Source organism: Artemia sp. Qi Xiang Cuo, chromosome 10 (assembly GCF_049724085.1).
Source record: "Artemia sp. Qi Xiang Cuo chromosome 10, ASM4972408v1, whole genome shotgun sequence".
NCBI classification, from domain to species: Eukaryota; Metazoa; Arthropoda; class Branchiopoda; order Anostraca; family Artemiidae; genus Artemia; species Artemia sp. Qi Xiang Cuo.
Window position 1 is genome coordinate 74308217 of NC_142803.1, and position 21046 is coordinate 74329262.

Sequence of the window (21046 nt, forward strand, 5' to 3'; positions counted from 1 at the left end):
TCCCAGATTAGTGATTCTATGGATATTGTTATGTTATTTATGTTGTGTTTTCCTTATTATTTCCTTGTGGATTATATTATTTCGTTTTTTCTTTTTTTTACTCCACATTTATTTTATATTTTGGGTTACAAATAAACTTACTTACTTACTTACTTGTTCTGATTTTGCTTGTCTTCTTGGCTTGTCTCCTTTCTTTCTGATTTTGCTTGTCTCCTTGTCTTCTAACTGCAAAATTCTTTATTCTTCATTTCAGTTTTATTTCTTATAAAGCTTTCTTTGTCTCTGTTAGGCCTACTTTTAATTCTTGCTGCCATTTATCTTCTAACCACATGTTTCTTTGTTCTTGCTGTGGCATATCTTTTAACCTCATACCGTATTGGTTTGTTCTTCACTTCCATTTTAATTTGCTCTGCTTGTCATTGTTGGATGTCTTGTACATACCTATCTCTTTGTTCCTCGCTTTTGTTTTTGACTTGTTGTAATTGTTGCCAATGCAAGTATTCTAAATGTACATTTTTCTGCTCTTCAGTTTTGTTTATCAATTAAATTAGGCATTTTTTTATACCCTTTACCTCAACTGCTCAGATTGGTCTTATCCCATTTGATGGTCTAGGTTGTTCCTTTGTCCTTTAGGCATTATGAAAACTGAATAAAACACCTTTTGTAAATTGACTCATTACACTTGGTGTCTTATACTTAGCTATGTTCCTTTTGTAATGTTGCATGTGTCATTTATTTAAAAACAATTTTACCACTCCTAAAGGGGGGGGTATAGTTTGTTCTCTCAAATAAGCATATAACGAAATATGTAAATATGACCTCATGAGCATATGTAGAAATATGCATGAGAATTTGTAGAAATATGCTTATAAATATGACCTCAATCATATGAATTTTATTTCAAAATTTAAGCTCCAAATGAATTTTCTCAAACTCTTTATTTGCCATGGGAAAAGTTGGATAGCAAATGAGCAATGCTATTTGGCAGTTTTCAAATTTGTTGGCAGATTTTGTATGAAAAAACAATTTTTCATGTAAAAATATTTTTTGCTCAAAAAAAGCTGTCAAAACACAAGTTGTGCTCTGCCATGCAAAAAGTGGCATGGCATAGTAGCAATACTACTTGGCAGTTTTCACGACCTAGTAAAATTTGTTGGTAGATTTTGTCTGAAAGTACCAGTACTTTGACTATCCCTGAATTTTTAGGGATTTCCCCAAAAATCTGTCTTCTTGAAAAAAAATGGTTCCAAAAAAAATCCCCGTCTCGTTCATCAGTGCAAAGAGGGTTATTTTAGACAGATTGACCTTGTGTTTAAATTTTGTTTTCTTTTGAGTTTAAATTACTTTTTCGTGATATATTTGGATATATTTTCATTATTGAGCTATAAATTAGATGAACATACCACTCAGGACCCTTTTTTATGCTCTTTCAAAATATAACCGTCATTTTACTCAGAAATTAAATGGACCATTTAAGATGATTGTTTTCTCTTATTTTCTGCAGTTTAGTTTGAGTCTTATTTTCTTTTACTCTAGGCTAGGTTTTTGGCATAATATATTAATCTTAAATACATGATAATTGAATGCATCATAGATTAAACAGTACTTATGTATTATCCCCCTTTATATGGATTATTGAGATGGATTTGGTCTCGATGAATACAGGAAAGGCAACGGGAGACCACGGAATCAAATGGGGAGAAAAAAGTCTCCTGGACTTAGATTATGCTGATGATTTAAGCATCCTAGAGGAAAGTATGAGCAAAATGAATGAAATTTTAGAGGTTTTGTGAGTTCAGGGTTATAATGCCAAGACTCATGTTTATGCTTTGTAAAACTTGATAACAAAACGACTTTATCTGTCTGTATTCAGAAACAATTAGCTTACGCTCAGTGGGAAACAAGAGGTGGGTGACTGAATAGATTGGAATTATTAGATTTGGGCTATATATTTGCAAATTAATTAGGGGTGGTTGTTAGGTTAGTTTGTGTCAGGTTACCAACCCCCCCCCCCTAATGTGCAAATATATAGCCCAAACTTGTTTCTAAAGTATTATATTTTATCATGTTTTGGGATTTTTTATTAGGATTAACCTAACTTCACTTCTTGAGTGTTGGCGGTATAATACATAAATACCAATTATAGGAATTGATCTTTTTGTCTGGAATCCTCACCATTTAAAAATTTGTTCAATTGTCATTCATTTGGTATGTAAAAATTAAGTAATTTTCTTTTTTCCTTCAAAATTTTATTTTGTATATAACCTTTTTATCTTTAAATGTTTTTCCCTCCTCCTCCTCCCCTCACTTTTGCTATTCTGGTGTCCTCCCCCTGCTATATTTTTGGTGGGTGTACATGCTTGATTGAGTGGTTCAACTGCAGTCTTGGATCTTTTTATGGTCTATGAAAGTTGTTAAATAAGTGAATGCAATTTTACAGAATAGCTATTCTTCTCAAATTGGGGTATTGCAATTTTTTAATGCCTAGGCCTGCTTCCACAACTTCTAATGCCTGAGAAATTATTAACCTTGTATCAAGGCTAGTCCTGAGATATAAACAATAGAATTAAAAAAAATGTGGTAAAATTGGATTTGCCAATCAAAACTTTTCCTAAATATAATCTTATTACCGTAAAAATTGCAGCCCCTCTCCTCTTGAGACAAAATTAAGCTATAGATTATATTCAAATTCAGGGAATGGGAGGGACTCAAAAGCATGATTCATAAAAAATTGTATATTATAGTCAAAAGAAAAAAATTGGTTATTATTTCCAGATCATTTTCTTGTAAAGTTTTATAATGATTTCTGACTTGTTTTTTTTTTACAAACAGTTCATCTTTGATTTCTTAATGTGCTACCTAATATCTGTGTTTGGAGATTGGTCGAATAGTTTGTGTTAATGAACTGTAAGTAACTCGACCCAACAGGAACCGAAACTCTAAAAAAGAGCAACTGCAAGACAAAACAGATCTTTTTTCGTTTTTGATATTCTTTTTTTTTACCAGGTGATACATCTCTTCTCTTTTGCGAGAAAAGATGTATCTCTTGTCATGCTGCTGCTTTTTAAAACGTGTTCAAACTAAAAGCTTATTGAGTTTCAATGTCGCTATGTGAAAATTTACTTTTAAGTCGTTTTTACCCTTTGTAGTTATGGCCAAGTTTTTACTCACTCCGTTTCTCTTCAACTGAAAGTGAATATTTGTCCAAACCTTCCACAAATAGCTAAATTCTTTCAAAACTGTTTAAATGTCAGTTGAAAGAATGAAAAAGGGCTGGTTGCTATCAGGGTGTCCAAACAGTTAAGGCAGATAATGGGAAAGCTGGAAAGTGGAAGAATTGTAGCTTAAAACAGCCATCCTACAATGTAGCAGCAATTCTCTGTTTATTTTTGGGATTAGGGCAAAACTAATATCACAGCTTCTTTATGCATGCAACTGACAGGCTGCCAATCAGTATTATTCTCCCGGAAAATCAAATGGTGCTTTTCATTGTTGTAGTATAGTGATCAATGAGTATCAAACACGCAGTTGGGTATGCTGTTTTGTACAACTCCATCCATAAAGTAACAGCAGTAAGTTATATACATGAGTATATAATATATGAGTGTACAACTCCATTCATAAAGTAACAGCATTAAGTTATATACAGTATACTTCAGACTTTGAAAACTATACTCCACTAGCAGATTAGAGTAAGTATGATACAGTGCTTTTGATAAAATCGTACATATAAAATTATGGAGGATGATATTTATGGCTAGTATATGGCTTGCCACTGCATTAGCTTACATTATTAACTGTGATTCAGAAAACTATTGATATTTCTAATTCCAAGCTATGTTAAGTTACATTTGTAAACTTTTCTACACATTTCGCGTATAAAAATACTTTTTGCTCATAGTAAAACACAAGTTATCCTGCTAAAGTGTTGACAGCTTTTTGATTTCTGCTACTGGCAGCTTTGAAACTTTTTGCACACCTGCTCTTGATCTATTTAGATTGTTTTTGCAGGCTAGAAAATCCCAGGATACCAATTTTTCAAAATATTTTTGACAAGCCCCAATTCTTGCTGTCGCTTATAATACTTGTTTTTATTTATATTCTAACCTTATATTTGTTTTTGGTTCTTCATTTTCAATTTTGACTTGTAATTGTCGTTTTTGTAAGTATTCTAACTGTATATTGCTTTGTTCTTCATGGTCTAGGTTTTTCATTTGTCTTCTAGGTATTATGAAACTGCATAAAATGAAAAACACTAAAAATGATAAAACCACTACTGAGATAAATATGATGTATGATTTTAAAATGTGCTCATAAATAGGATGTCACTTTCGTGAATCTTTTTTTCCAGGCTGTTAATGAATTTTTTCAAACTCAAAAATTTTAGTGCACTGGACATTTTTTTTCGAAACGTGTTTCTACACATTTGGTGACAATGGGGTTTGGTTTATCTCTAGTAGGTTTCTAAAAAAAAGTTTCGAAGGGTGCCGCCATTAAAAAGATTGGACGGCTAACTTCTGGTGAATTTTTTTTTCAAATCGACGCCAATTGAAGGGGTTTTAGGCTCTGTCAATATCTATTTACTCTGTCTTAGGTGACAGCTGTCACTGCAACCATTGTATGTAGAAAATCTATTAAATAAGGATTTTTTTTTACATCAGTAAATTGGTTTCATAATAACATTGGCATAGATGCTGAAGCAGTATTTTGATAAAGAAAAAAGAGTAGTTGAATGCAAATTTAGACCTTGTCATAAGTGGGTCCCAGGGAGATTGTCCTCCTTAGTTAACGTAACAATTGATTGATTTCTCAGAATTATTTTAGAAAAATGTTACATTTTAGTGGATATTAACTAAAGGTTTATTTTTCTGGGAATAGTTTTTAAATTTCTTGAGTTTCACTAGATTTGAATTTTAAATTCCTTTAGAATTTTAAATTACTTAATTTTCAATAATTATTTTGATTGATAAATACAATGCTGATACATAATATCGTTTTGGATCTAATTTTATATTTATTGTCAGATTCTTGAAGCCCTAAAAGTAAGAACAGCTAGATATACCCTCTTGGAAAAACATAATTGCATATACATAATTGGCGTACGCTTTGTAGTGTTTTAGGCAATAAAACCATGAATAAAGTTTTCATTACAGGAGTTAAAACAAATTTTTCCAACCTAACAGTTTTTGGCTTGGAAAATTTACTAAAAGAATACAGCTAACAGAATAAGCTGAAATTAATTTTTCTTTTTTACCGTGAAAGTATATTGTAAATTAAAATCAAGTTCAAGTTCTTTATTAATCCATAAAAAATGTTTTGACAAAACTATCAAATTAATGACCCACAGTGAGAATAACTCGTGTTTGGGTTTATACACTCAACAATAAACAAATAATACTGTCTCCAGATACTGGAATAAAAAGATTAATCTCCAATCTCCATTCGGTAACAAAAAACAAAATCTGGATAAAATCAAAATAACCAAATAAATAAAGTGAAATGAGGAGCATCCACCCCAGTAAATAAATCAAATTAATAATTACTGATTAAGTGATTCATTAATCTAATTTTATTATTAACCAACGATTTATTCAAATCTACAAAACTATAAAACTTATTCCAATTATATATAATACTATGCCTTGGTGAAAAACGGGACCTTTGAGATTTTATTAAAGCCTGACGAACAACGAACTGCCACGGGTCCAATATGCATGCAAAACCTGATTATCATCCTGAAAAAAACTATTATGCAAATAAAAATACTCAGGCAAAAGACCTTGAACGTGTTTAATAATATTATGAACAGAATGGAAAGAAGAGAAAAGATCCAGTGGAAGGATATTTGAAATTTGATTCATACTTTTTGTTGACGATTTATCAGGGTAAGAAAACGGGCTAGGCAGGCAATTTTTCAATAGACGCAGAGCTTTATTTTGTTGCCTCTGAAGAGGAAGAATATGTTTTTTAAAAGTATTCAAAAAAATAATGGGACAGTAATTTATATATGAATGCACTAGAGAATGATAAAGAGATTTCAGGACAAAAAACGGCAGAACAAATTTCAGATGATTCATCATACCAATATTTCTTGCCAGTTTCATTCGAAGATAAATTGCATGGCTTTTAAATGATAAACTTGAATCCAGTATTATCCCGAGATATTTAATATCATCAACTCTTTCAATTTCAATGGGTAGGCCTTGAATATTAATCGTCATAATTTCCGGTGCTGTTTTCCCAGTTCGAGAGAAGATGATGAATTTTGTCTTAGTCAGTTTATTTCTCAAGAACCATAAGATAAGCCTCGACAGTGCTGATTCCAACCTAAGCTTCAAAGATCTAGAGCCGGGGCTGCTGACATTGAATGCCTTGTCATCGGTGAATAATATGTTAAGGCCAATATCATTGATGCTATCACTCATATCATTAACATAGAGAAGAAATAGGAGTCGACCCAAAACAGAGCCTTGCGGGACTCCAACTGACTAAGATTGAGATACGGATCAGGAAGAAGTATCGCCTCCGTCTACATACTGATTTCGGTTTTTTAGGTATAACATTACTAAGTCATTAACTGGGCCTCTTATGCCGCAGTTATCAAGTTTAGTATGCATATTTTATGGGAAATTGTATCAAATGTCTTTTTAATGTCAATAAAAATTGTAGCAGGAATATCACCTTTGTCGAGGGCGTCATGAACAAACTGAGTCATTGCCATAATAGCATGCTCAGTAGAGTGAGACTTCCGGAACCCAAATTGCATCGGACTAAAAAATTTAGATTTCTTTAGAAAACTGACTATACGGTTATATAGGCAGTTTTCGAGCAACTTCCCAAATTTAGACAGGATTGGAATTGTCCAATAGTTTGTTGAGTTCTTCGGATATCTTCGTTTATACAAAGAGATTATTCTTGCAGACTTGAAACAAGAAGGAAATCGTCCGGTTATAAAACAGAGGTTGAACACATGGGAAAGCGGGATTATAATATTTGGTGCTATGCACTTAATCAGATTAGTCGATGACCCATCGATCCCTTCCGAAGATCCATTCTTTAAAAGGTTTGTTGAAAGTAAAAGTTCATCTGGGGTTACAGGAGTAAGAAAAATGGAGCAATTGTGAGACGGGGGTAGATATGATTGAAAGTCCTCTCCAGTTTCATTATCCAGATGACGGGCCAGGTTGTTTCCAGCAGTTGACGCGGTTTCCTTGCCAATTTTCGCAAAATGTATATTTAATGTATTGATAACTTCCACTTTCATTGTAGCCAGTTTAGTTCCATCTTCAGCTATCAATTCATCAGGAAGATCATGGGTCTTATTCTTTGCTAAGCACTTATTAATTATTTCCCATGTCTTCTTGGGGGACCCTTCTGCTTCAACAAATGCTTCGGCAAAGTAATGACTTTTTGCTGATCTTAAAACTTTTGTTAAATAATTTTTGTATCTGTGAAATTCAGCTAATTTAACTTCAGATGAATGCATTAAGTATGCCTTGTATAACAGATTCTTATTTTTTATTGATACCAGTAATCCAGGAGATATCCAAGGCTTAATCGGCTTTATACTATTTCTTCTTGATATTTGGCGGAGAGGGAAAGCATTATTGAAACAACGTTTAAACTGATTCACAAAAAATTCAGCAACAAAATCAGGGTCCGAAGATTCTAAACAAGAAGAAAAATCACTTGAAGAAAGCAATACTTTAAGTTTACTTAAGGAGTTTCTATTAGTCATCTTCATTTTTCTTTTAGTAGGCCTATTAAACTCTGTTATCAAGTGAAGGTCGGTAACTAGCATCAAATGGTCTGAAAAATCTTCAATAACCACATCACTAGACTGTAGTTCCATATTCGTAAACAAATTATCAATAAGGGAAGCAGAATCTTTCGTTATTCTTGTTGGGACTCCATAAGCTGGTAAGAGACCACCGGACAAGCAAACTAATAACAAGTCAGCCCCGTCTGAAGAGATTCCGTGGAAATTACCACTTGAATTATTAGAATTATATAATTTAATATTAAAGTTACCCATGATAACTATTGTTGGATACTTTTTCGAAGCAATAAGCATAAAATCATCAAGAAGTTCCATGAATTTTGAAGCAGGAGAACTTGGAGGCCGGTAAAAAACACAACACAAAATTTTCATACCATTTTAACTGCCAAAAATTCAAAAGTCATTTCAAAATGTAGGTAATCAAAGTCACTCACCAGATCAGACTGAATTGTTGATTTAATGAAAAAACCTACCCCTCTCTGTTTTTTAGCAATCCAATTCTTATGAAAAAAAGTATATTCATGTTTATTAATAAATGTTTTTGTCGAATCATTTGAAAATGTTTCACAAGAAGCGAAGACATCTGTATTATGATGAGAAATAAACAAGGATATTCGATCAAAAATATTTGGTAACCCGTGACAGTTCAAAAATGCCATTTTAAAATTAGCGCCTTTATTTAAAACTTGGGTGGGGAGTAGATATTTATTTTTTGGGATAGAATGAACCATCATATCAAAAACATCATCATCTTTACATAAATTCTCAAATATTTTACCTAAATCTAGGGGGAGCTCCTCAAAATTACGAATTCTATCATCCATCATCTCGAAGCTGGGTCTACTTATTGACGAAAAGTGACTTACCAACCATACGGAGAGTCAAAGGAGACACAATTGTTACCAGAACTTCATCTGAAAGAGACAAACATAAACAAAAAACTAGAACTTTATAAAATGAAAACCTTACATAAGAAAAATCAGGAATAGTGTGGCACAAAGGAAAGAAATTAAATATAACAGTTTTGATAACAAAAAAAAAAAAAAACAAAGTAAGAAAAAACCACATCATGCTCATTATGATACTTTTGCGAACGGGCCTCCGAAAATAAGATAATCATAATCCTCAAACAATCATAAATTATCAACTAACTTAACAACCAGAGCACTAAACACAAAATGAACAAAATACTCCACAAAATCTTATAAATCTAAACTCAGGTTACTACTATCCTATTCAGTTATTGATCAGCACTCTCCCATATCACCGAACCATTTTTTTTTATCTCAAGCCATACATGGGTTCCTTTATTTTTAACCCGAGAAGCAATTATCATTCCAGACTCCTTCATCTCTTTTGCTTTAGTGAGGAATCCTGTGCGTAAAGTGTTAAGTGCTGGAGGAACGTCCGTGCAAATTTTTATTCCAGAGACCTTAAGCTTGGATACGTTTTGCATAACTAGATAAGCTTCATCTTCATTCCTGAGCCTAATTAGCACTGGATTAACTGCCGGTTTACGTGTCTGACTTTGATTACGGCGTCTATTCGTTATATTGACAGTTTTTCCTCCTAAGCGGTAATATTTGTTAATAGAAACAGATGACTCAATTTTTAAGGTATTCTTAAGTAGATCTTTCACGTGACTTTCAAGGAATTGATTCGGATTAATATCTGTCGGTAAGCCGCGTATGATCAAGTTCGAACTTCTTTCTTTTACTTCAATTAGTAGCATTTGACGCTCGAGCAACGAGTTCTTCTGCTTTTGCTCTTCCAGTGACCTTTCTAATTCGGCTATTTTTCTATCTCTTTCTAAAGCCTCATTCTTTAACTCCTGTATTTCAGAACACAATTTGTTAAATGCAGTTATTAAATCACCCTACCTACTAAGTAGTCGGTCTAATTTTTCGTTTTGGAGCTCATGAGCTTGGTCGAACTTGTCTTGGGATACTGGAATATTCATTACATAATTTGGCGATATGCCCGAACACAATTTTTTTTTTTAACATCATTAAACGAGACTTACTCGCAAGGGGGTGATTGACTACCCCCCGAAAAATCCAAAAAACTTGTTGTTGAAAGAAAAAATTCAGTTGAATAAATTTCTCAGATGACAGTTCAGGCATCCAGTAATTGTGCAACTTTAATCCTTTCATTCACTCAAATGTTTTTCGATTAAGATAACTATCTATTTCATATTCTGGTCTTCACAGTACAGGAGCTAGATTCATACTGAATCTAGCAGGACTTTAAAAATAGTTACTTCAAAAAGGTAAGTTTTTGAATTTTTGCACCCTTTTGACTGCTGAAGGAGTTTAGTCTGTGCTTTCAATTCTTTTAAGATAAGATGTGCTATGCAATGGTTAAAAGTCATTATTAGTCATCAATCATTATATCTTTTGTATTTTAGGACACCTGACTAAATTCTGTGTCGTATCCAAGTGCTGATGATAGTATAATACTTCTCATAATTTGCATTAACTCCGTTCTCCAAGATCTTTCATGGACTTGCCACAAATTCTGAAAACGGCTGATCTCATCACAGTTTCTGAGGATTCTTTCATTAAAAACGGTAATTCTATACATTCAAATTTTCTGTTACAGCATAAAAAAAGCTACTTTACTCTAGAAAATACTCGTCCCTTTTTTCACCTTTCTCATTAAGGGGTCCTAAGAAAAAAAAATGTAACTGCATATGATTTTTGATCTAATGATTAAGAGCTGAGGGTGACACAAAACTTATTTTCAGATTATTTGATTTTATTTTAATTTTTGTAAGTCAAGTAATCATCCTGTAGATAATTTTTCTGTGAATCTTTCCCTGTGCAGGTAACGATATATTACTACCAAAGCAGGCGTAGTCCTGGGGCTGCAGATAAGAATATCAAGTTATAAGACGTGTAAGAGAGGAATAAAGTTAGTTGAATTCAGCTGTTAAATTTTGAGATACTGTATTTTGTATATTATTGTTTTGGAAAAAATGCAGAAACCGCCCAATTGATTGGTTGTGATTCTTTGTGATTGTTAAGCTGTAAAATCTTTATGATTTAGCTATATAAATTATTCTTTTTTTTATTGAATACAATATCCTAAATTTACACTTATCCAGCTTACACTTATTAGTCATATGTTATGTATTTTTTTTAAAAAGAATTTCAGGTTTTTGTTTGTTCTATGTTAATGGATTTCGTTTAATGTTTCAGACTTTCTTTTGCTTTAGAAAAAGCAGATTTTAAAAATGATTTGAGAAAAAAACTTGTATAGCCTATACTTTTAATTTTGTGTTATTATATAATGTCTGCATATTTACACTTTTAAACGTAACTAAATAGAAAAGGCAGTTACATGTGTTTAGTTATCTTTACTTTAAAATTTTTTATGTATCTGTTTAGTAGAGAATTTGTTTAAGAATTTGAAAATACTTTACCATGTGACCTTGACAAGCCCTTTCATTTTCCAAACCATCCTTTGTCACCAAATCATGAAGACGTTCCTTTGCTCAATTTACCTAGCATTTCAGGACCATGTAAATTTGAAGGCGACACCCTGGAATTGCAACCCAAATTTTCTAACAATGAAGGTATATCTGAAAGATTGTATTTTTGTTGATTGAAATGTATTGGGTATTTTTTTATTGGATAAAAACAGGAAAAAGATACTTAATCTTAAGATGGAATTTTTGTTTTATCTTTTTCTAATGTGCAGGTGTTTGCCAAACCGCTTTTGTAGTCTTTAATGAATATTTTTAAATTTTCACTTGAAAGTAGTTTTGCAGATTTTATTACTTTCAAAAGGCTTGATAATAAGCCTTAAAACTATATCTCTATATAAATTTTATAAACCATATTTTTAGTGTATATTTCTCTTCAAATTAAAAGATAAAGAAATAAATCTGTCTGTTATTTTGATTCCTAGGTGAATTTGAAAAAAGTAGAAAATTGGCTATTATTGGCTGAACTGCCTACCAGAAATTTTTAGTTTAGAATATTAGTCTAATGAAATTACTAGATTCAAACAAAAATACTTAATTCATTTTTTGCAGATGAAGTCAAAAGTTTTTTGTCTTTTTAGAGAGTTTTTTTTTGTCTAGAAGTTTGTGGAAGTTTTTTAGTTTTTGCTGTCTGTTGTTTTAAATATTTAGCTAGAAGACCATATTGAGTCTCATTGGATTAAAAAAAACGAAAGTCACGTTTTCCTCAGAGGGATGAATCCTTTTAATGCAAAGTGAAAAACGATGACCAAAAAAAATTAGAAAATGAAAAAAGCAGAAAATTGGCTGTTACTATCTGAACTGCCTACCAGAAATTTCTAGTGTAGAATATTAATTCACTGAAAACATTAGATTCAAACAAAAGTACAGAACTCATTTTCTGCAGATGAAGTCAAGTTTTTTTCTTTAGGGAGTTTAGGGAGTTTGTGACGTTTAGGGAGTTTTTTTGCCTGGAAGTTTGTGGAAGTTTTTTAGTTTTTTTGTCTGTTGTTTTAAATATTTATCGAAAAGAGCATACCGCTCATTGGATTAAAAAAAAACGGAAGTCACGTTTTTCTCAGTGGGATGAATCCTTTTAATACAAAGTGAAAAACAATGACAAAAAAAAATCAGAAAATAAAAAAAAAGCAGAAAATTCGGCTGTTATTATCTGAACTACCTACCAGAAACTTTAAGTGTAGAATATTAATTCACTGAAAACACTAGATTCAAACAAAAGTACTGAATTCATTTTGTGAAGATGAAGTCAAAAGTTTTTGTCTTTAGGGAGTTTAGGGGGTTTGTGATGTTTAGGGAGTTTTTTTTGTCTGGAAGTTTGTGGGTTTTTTAGTTTTTTTGTCTGTTGTTTTAAATATTTTTCTCAGAGGGACGAATCCTTTTAATGCAAAGTGAAAAACGATGACAAAAAAAAATCGAAACGAACAATTAGAGCCTAGCGAAAATTTTATACCAAACAAACGTGTTGTCTGCATGTAAATACACGATGATGAGCTATTACTAGTTCTGTTTTCAATCACCAGTCATCAGTCGCCTGTGACAGTTATCAGTCAAAGCCCAAATATTGTTTTATTTAACAATTCGCTCATAGCCGATGAACAGTGAACTAAAACAACGTATTTATTGTTCACAGTTCAATACAAATTTTGAACCTGATGTATGTGTATGTCTATATAAAAAAAAGCATAACATAGCAAATAAATCTACTTGCAAGGTACTACAGCCTGACTGTTTGTTACAAAGGACATTTTTTTAAACTATTTAAAATAACTCAAATGCAGATGGCAATGTCACTATGTGCAACGAAAATATCCAGAATTTTTTTTATTGTTTTTCATTGTCCATTAAAATGATTTAATATTATACTAATATAAGACTCAAAACATTTTGAAAAGTATGTCTTTGTTTTCGGTTTTAAGAGTTTTTATTTTTTGTGTTATTTGGCTAACTCTGTAGACTTTTAACTTTTAGGTCACTTTTCACCACACGTGTCTGGACTATACGTCACTAGTTGTTTCAAAGAATCCATCCACAAGCAGTTTCTTAATTTCGTGGGCGTCAGAATCTGAAGGAAAAGGCTTTGAATGTCAGAAAACAAGTTTGAAAAGTCACCTTCAAAGTAAAAAGGAAAAAAAATTGAAAAGATACCAAAGAACTCATAAAAAGAAAAAGACATATAAATGTGAGGTATGTGACAAGACCTTTTCTCGAATGCAGACTTTGAACAGGCACATAAGAGGACATACGGTTGAAAAACCATTTAAGTTTGATGTTTGTGATAAAACTTTTTCTGAAGTATAAAATTTGAACACACTTCAAAGAGTGTAGACGGGTGAGAAATCATTTAAGTGTGATGTTTGTAATAAAACTTTTTCTCAAGCATCAAATTTGAACTTCCATAAAAGAGTGTATACGAGTGAGAAACTGTTTATATGTGATGTTTGTGATAAATCATTTTTTCACGCAGCAGGTTTGAACACCCATCAAAGAATGCATACGGGTGAGAAACCGTTTAAGTGCGATATATGTGACCAAGCCTTTTCTCAAGTATCAAGTTTGAACAACCATAAAAGAGTGCATACGGGTGAGAAATCGTTTAAGTGTGATGTTTGCGATAAAACCTTTTCTCACGCATCAAATTTGAACATCCATCAAAGAATGCATACGAGTGAGAAACCGTTTAAGTGTGATGTTTGTGATAAATCATTTTTTCACGCAGCAGGTTTGAACTACCATCAAAGAATGCATACGGGTGAAAAACTGTTTAAGTGTTATGTTTGTGATAAAACATTTTTTCACGCAGCAGGTTTGAACTACCATCAAAGAATGCATACGGGTGAAAAACCGTTTAAGTGTGATGTTTGTGATAAAAAATTTTCTGTAGCACAAAGTTTGAACACCCATAAAAGAGTACATACGGGTGAAAAACCGTTTTAAGTGTGACGTTTGTGATAAAACCTTTTCTGACGCATCAAATTTGAACACCCTTAAAAGAGTGCATACGGGTGAGAAACCGTTTAAGTGTGATGTTTGCGATAAAACCTTTTCTCACGCATCAAATTTGAACACCCATCAAAGAATGTATACGAGTGAGAAACCGTTTAAATGTGATGTTTGTGATAAATCATTTTTTCACGCAGCAGGTTTGAACACCCATCAAAGAATGCATACGGGTGATAAACTTTTTAAGTGCGATATTTGTGACGAAGCTTTTTCTTTTTCTTTTTTTTTTTGGAATTTGAGCAGTTGAAAAGGGTTTTTAAAAAATGAGGAAATAAAGGAAAAAAAATAAAAATGAAAAACTTTGTCTAAGTGTTGAGGGTATGTTTGTGTAAGATGATGTTCAGACAAAGTTTTTTATTTGGGCGTTTTTGAGGTAAGAGAGAGTAATTTGGGAGGATGGGATTATAAGGTAAACAGAGGGATGTTGGAGGCAAATTAAAGTTTTTTTTCTTGGAGTTTGATAGTTGGTGCCACCGTGGAAGGGGTTCCCTATACCGGAAGGGCACCCTGCAAAGCGGCTAGGCAGATGTTGTATTAATGTTGGTTAATTGGTTGTAGAATGCCCCCAAATGAAATTTGTAAAGTATTAACTGCTCAAATTTATAGTTTAATTGTTATGATAATGTAAAGTTAAAAAAAAATTTGTAGGTTTTTTTTTTCAGTGTAGGTGGTACATAGATGTGGTTATCAGTTTCGGAAATAAAGAAGTTAGTACCACTGAGAGGAGAGGAGGTGGGTTTTAAACGAAAAAAAAAAAAAAAAAAAAAAAAAAAAAAAAAAAAAAAGACTCCAAGCGTGGATAGAAACCTCAACATTTCTTAAAAAGGCGAGCAAGAACTCATGTAAACAAAATCGAATGTTATTGAGACATATAGAGGAAATTGAGTTATATTCATCTAGCTCAGATTCACCCTAATCAATTGAAGTTCCTAAGCAACAGGCAGGTTGATGAAAAGATGAGTGATTAGCTGTGACATTAAGGTCCATAGGTTTTTCTAGTTGCTACATTCAGCATCCGTGAAGCAAACAAAGGGGGGTTCGGATCCCAGTGGATACAGATGTTTCAAATCAAATAGCCATAACTATATAGAAAACGGAGCTACATATTTTCCTCTGAAGGGGGTAGTCTGATCATTACCACTTACACTATTTAGTGGGCCATTCGTCGATCTATGAAAAGAGAACAGTGAATGGTATACATTAAAAAAAAGAGTTTGAACAACCATAACAGAATGCATACGGGTGAGAAGCCGTTTAAGTGTGACGTTTGTGGTAAAACGTTTTCTACAGCATCACATTTGAACCGGCACCAAAGAGTGTATACGGGTGAAAAACCGTATAATTGTGATGTTTGCGACACAACCTTTTCGCGAGCATCATAATTGAATACCCATAAAAGGGTGTATACGGGTGAAAAACCGTTTAAGTGTGATGTTTGTGACCGGGCTTTTTCTCAAGCATCAAGTTTGAACACCCATAACAGAGTGCATACGGGTGAGAAGCCATTTAAGTGTACTGTTTGTGACAAAACCTTTTCTTTAGCACATAATTTAAATACCCATCAAAGAATGCATACGGGTGAGAAACTGTATAAATGTGATATCAAACCTTTTTTTGAGCAGGAAATTTGACCAAACACAGAAGAGGGCATATGAATGAGTAGACAGTGACATGTTATGTATCTGAGAAGTGTTTTTTGCAAGTTTGCAAATACATATCAAATACAGTTTGAATACATATCAAAGACTACATACAGGTGAGAAATTTTTTCATATGTGAATTGTGTAGAAAAGCTTTTCTGATTTTTTAGTAATTTTACTGGCATTAAAGAGTGTATACAGGAGTATAGGAAAATTGTTGTGTCCTCAGTGATTTCTGGTTATTATTCTCACAACCAATTAGTACATCAAATTAGTTTTTCGATGTTGTTATATGTGTTTACTTTCTTTTGTAATTTTAGTTTCTTTAGTAATACAAATTTGCTTGATTGTTACCAGTGTGCTGTATGTAAGAAATGTTTGTTTACATCAAGGTTTTTGAATGAGCTCCATAGATTTCTCACACAGGTGAGAAACTGTTTAAAAGATTATTTATACTAGAAATGCTTTCCGTAGCTGGACTATTTGAACACGCTCAAAGAGTTCACACAGGTGAGAAACTGTTTAAAAGATTATTTATGCAAGAAATGCTTTCCGTAGCTGGACTATTTGAACACGCTCAAAGAGTGCATACAGGTGACAACATTTAAATGTGACTCGTGCAAAAGAGTATTTTCATTTAACTCAGCTCTGAATTAGCATCTAACAACCTATTCTAGAAAAAGCCTCTCGGTGTATAGACTGCAACAAGACTTTTGGAAGAATATAGATTTTTAATTAAAAACGAAAACTTGATGAAGAATTAAAGCTGTTCCACGTTTGATAATTCTCACATTTAAATTAGCACTTTGGATATTTATATAGTTTTCTGTGTTTTTTTGGGGCAAATTTAGCTTGTCTTTTCATCCAATGACCAATGTGGAACCACACGAGCCGAAAAAGGCAAATCCCTATTTTCCAAAAAATAATCTCAAAAGAAACAGAAGTTTATATTGTCCAAAGCTGAAATGCATAATAATTTGGATTTATAAGCAACCAAAAGCTTACACAAGAAAGTAAGATATACTTAGTTGTCAATTGTTTAATTTAGTTCCACAAAAAGAATGAAAATAATCAAGGCTAAAGAAATGGGAACCATGGATAAATTGTCAATAACAAATTTGAGGCTCATGTGTTTCTTTTTCTTCTTTATAAACAATCCTCACTGAATTACTTTGGTGTCGATTAAAAAAAGAAAATAAAAGAACCCTAAGATAAATTTCAGCCACAGGTATACCACTTTGTTTATGGTATTATTCGGGATTATGTCTCTGGACCAGGAGACCTAACCGCAGAAAAAAACTGAAAAGCATTGTTTTGTCCGTATATAATCTTCAAAAAGACCCAAAAGTTTTGTTTTTAAATTGCTGGGAAAATCTATTTTTTAGTTTCTGAGAAATGGTTTGTTTATTGAAAATGAAAAAAAAAAATGATTATCTACTACACAATATTTCAATGCGTTCTGAGATTAACCTGTGTTAAAAATTTTACTTTCTGAATTAGTTTAAAATTTTAAGAATTGATGAATTATAATTTTGTTTGCTTGCCTAAGTAGACCACAAGATTTATTTGAAAGGGAGAGGGCCTGAAAATGATTAAAGTTACGGTAACTCACAGCCCTTGACCAAGGTAACTGAAATTTTAAAAAACTAAAAGACTTGTCTCTTTTTTCGACTATTTGTGTTGGTGTTGCTCCAAAACTAGATTTAAACTAGAACCCACAGTTTATTTGATTGGCATTGGATGAGGAACCCAAATGACCAAACCTTAGGATTTATATGTTCTGAACTTATGCCAATAAAAACGTTGTGTAAGAAGGCTCTGAGCAAGTCGTATACTCCCAAAAATGTAATCAATGTGTCGTTATTTGTTTGGTGAACAGTCTAAGAGTTGATTTAATTGAAACTTACTACTGTAAGTTGCTTTGCTGGGCATACTCTAGGGTATCCTTGTCCTCCCTAGAAAATTGGCCAAAATTAGCATTCTGAGCAGCTTGAAAGGATCCTCTATGGTGTTGTTTTGCCACGAAGACCTAAAAGAATCAAAGATTTGTGTCTAAAATCGGCTTTTAAATTGCATGCATTGCTTGTGAATCTTGTTTCAAGAGGAAGTCTATGTGGAAAAAATCTGAGGCGAGCTTTTTGTTTGTTTTTATGAAGTCTAGTTGCTAATTATTCAGGTCCTTTAAAATTTGCCTGGATTTAAGAAGCCCCTCTCCTCTTATCTCAAATTATTACGATGCAGTTAATTTGGATTCCAGTCTAAGAAAATCCTATAAAGCAATATTTTTAGAAACAAACGTAGCATCTAAATAAGTGGGGGTGGAAATTCTGCTGTTACCAATTATGAGAAGTTGCTAATTTATTCTAAACTGTGTTGATTTAGAATGACTCCATTAGGCTAAAGACGTGAAATTACTAAAGCTCCAATAACTCCTTATAAATCTTGTTTTATTTATTTGGAAACTATAGGTTGCACCCAGTAAACCTGTAAGCCGAAAACAATGCTGTCACTGTAAACATTAACACTCTGAGAAACAACCGAGTTGGGCTTTGAAATAAAATTAGAGTGTTTAAACCCACAGTAATAGCTTTTATTCTCAGATATAGTTACTTCTATAAATTGATCACTGACTTGTAGTTGCAAAAATGTGTCTTAAGTTGAAATTTCAGAAGGTTGACAAGCGCATTACAACGCTAAATCTCCGCAGTCTTGATACTCCTAGGATCAAAGAGCGGTATGCAGTTGAGATTAAAAACCTTTTTGGAAACCTGTCCGAACTTTCGGATGTTGAAGCCATGTGGGACTCGTTTAAAACTGAAGTCTCCAACGTAGCTAGAACAACTCTTGGCTTGCAAGTTCAGGTCAAAAAGCCCCGGCTGTCACAGGAGGCTGTGGACGACATTACAATCTGAGGGCAGGCCAGACTGCGGGGAGATATGAAGACTTATTGACATCTCAATGGCGTCGAAAATAAGCTGATGCATAGAGATCTCATGTCAATCATTGACGCCAAAGCTGATGAGCTACAAGAAGTTGCAACGAGGAAGGACTTTGGAGCTGTGTATAAACACTTACCTGAGCTCTCAGCTGAGTGTGTTCAACCAAAAGAAAACTTACAATCTGTGAACGGGGTGCCCAAGCTTTCAAGGTGAGCGTTTTAGTGTCCAAGCTTTCAAGGTGAACGAACACTTTTCATCTCTGCTTAATACCTACCTCTCTCTCTATCTGTAGTGACTCCTGCCATTCCCCAACCTTCGATTTATAATAACTTCGTTAATGTTGACATTAAGCTGTTGGTAGTTAATGTTTACATTAAGCTCAATGGTCGAGATTCAAAATGCTGTGAAGACACTTAACAACTACCAAGCTCCTGGCATCTGTGGAATCTCCGTGGAGCTGCTTAAAAACGGCGCTGGCACTATCCTGTTCTAGCTTCAAATGCTACTCAATGTAAAACGGGACACAGAGATCATGCCAAAAGACTCGCGTACGGGAGTGATTATACCACTGTGGAAGGGAAAAGTTTACAGGAGGGATTGCAAGAACTATAGAAGGATAACGCTTCTCTCGGTACCAGGCCAGCTCTTTTCTATGTTTTTTTGCAGCGATGTTTTGCTCACCTCTGACGAAAGCACAGAGTTGAGCAAGCTGGTTTTATGCCTGGCCGATCAACGATAGAACAGATATTCTCTCTAAGACAGATTATTTGAAAAAAACTACGTTTTCTAAAGAGTTAAAGTGGCTGAGTCACAAGTTTAAAACTTAAAACGTACAGGGATTAGGAGGTACAGTTGGGGGCTGCCGCCCCCCAAACCCCCGCTCTTGCAACCATCAAAAAAAAAAAAAGTTTTTTAAACTGAAAGTAAGGAGCGACATTAAAACGAACAAATTATTACGTATATGAAAGGGGCTGTCCCCTCCTCAACGGCTCGCTCTTTACGCTAACGTTTGACTTTCTCACAACACTATTTTTGTTAAACAAGGATAAACTTTAGCGTAAAGAGCGAGGTGTTGAGGAGGGGACTGCCCCTTTCATATACGGAATAATTTCTGTTCGTTTTAAGTTTTGATGTTGCTCCTTACTTTCAGTTTATAAAACTTTTTATTTATTTAAAGGCTGCAAAAGTGGTGGGTTTGGGGGGCGGCTGCCCTCCAACTGTACCTCCTAATCCCTGTACGTTTTAAGGTTCGAACTTGTGACTCAGCCTCTTTAACTCTTTTGAAAACGTAGTTTTTTTAAAATAATTTTTGCACGTTTTTGTACAGTTTATTACTTATTGTTGCTTGACTAACTGTTAGTTGATCGTGTCAGGAGTTAAAGTTGGGGGGCGGCCGCCCCCAAACCCCCCGCTTTTGAAGATTCTTTTGTTAAGGCTTTTAATTCCTGAATACTCAAATCAAATGCACAGTAAGATTTTCTTTTTTTAACTTTTCTTCGAGCATGTGGGTATACGGCATGTTATCAAAGCAGTGGAGACTTACCTGTAACCAGAAGGCCGACTGTGATACTCTTCTGGAAACACCTGTTGAGCTGAAGGATTTAATACATTGGATTTAAAAAAAAACTGAGTTTCTTTTTTAACCTTTGAATTTAAGAGATACTACTTTAAATTCAATATATAAAAAATTTACTCTGACGGGAAATCGAACCCGGGTCTTCCGCCTGACAGACAGGTATACTGACCACTGTACTAACAGAGACTTGTTTAGTTATTTTTATTGGCTCGGCAACAGAAAAAAACCCAACAGTTTTTTGTAAAGTCTCTTCTGGGAAAGACCTGGAATTTTTGGAAGCTTGCAGTTGGTCTTGTCAGGTTAAGAGGACCTATTTGATCTAATTTAATAATGAAATACTTTTCGTTAAGGAATTTCAAAAATTAACATGGGCTCTTATAGGAAAACGAGGTTTTTTGTAAATGTAAATTCGGGGGATAGTTTTTTCGGTCTGAAAATATCAAAAGGCCCTAACAGGTCTAATTCCGCTTCGAATGAGTCCTCATTCACCCGGACCCGTTGCCAACTGTGGCCTCTAGGCGTGGCAAAAAAATAAGGTTTTTCGTAAATGTAAATTCGGGGATAATTTTTTCGGTCTGAAAATATCAAAAGGCCCTAACAGGTCAAATTCCGCTTCGAATGAGT

The 21046-nt window shown here is 33.5% G+C and overlaps 1 protein-coding gene across 1 annotated transcript in view; it reads left to right on the top strand.

Annotated features, from left to right (window-relative positions):
* Positions 1-9950: 9950 nt before the first annotated feature.
* Positions 9951-21046, top strand: part of LOC148948156 (uncharacterized) — a 165059-nt gene continuing 153963 nt past the window's right edge. Inside the window, exon 1 of the mRNA XM_089096122.1 lies at positions 9951-10349. Coding sequence (XP_088952248.1) covers positions 10280-10349 — 70 coding nt within the window. The 5' untranslated portion in view covers positions 9951-10279. The remainder of the gene's footprint in view (positions 10350-21046) is intronic.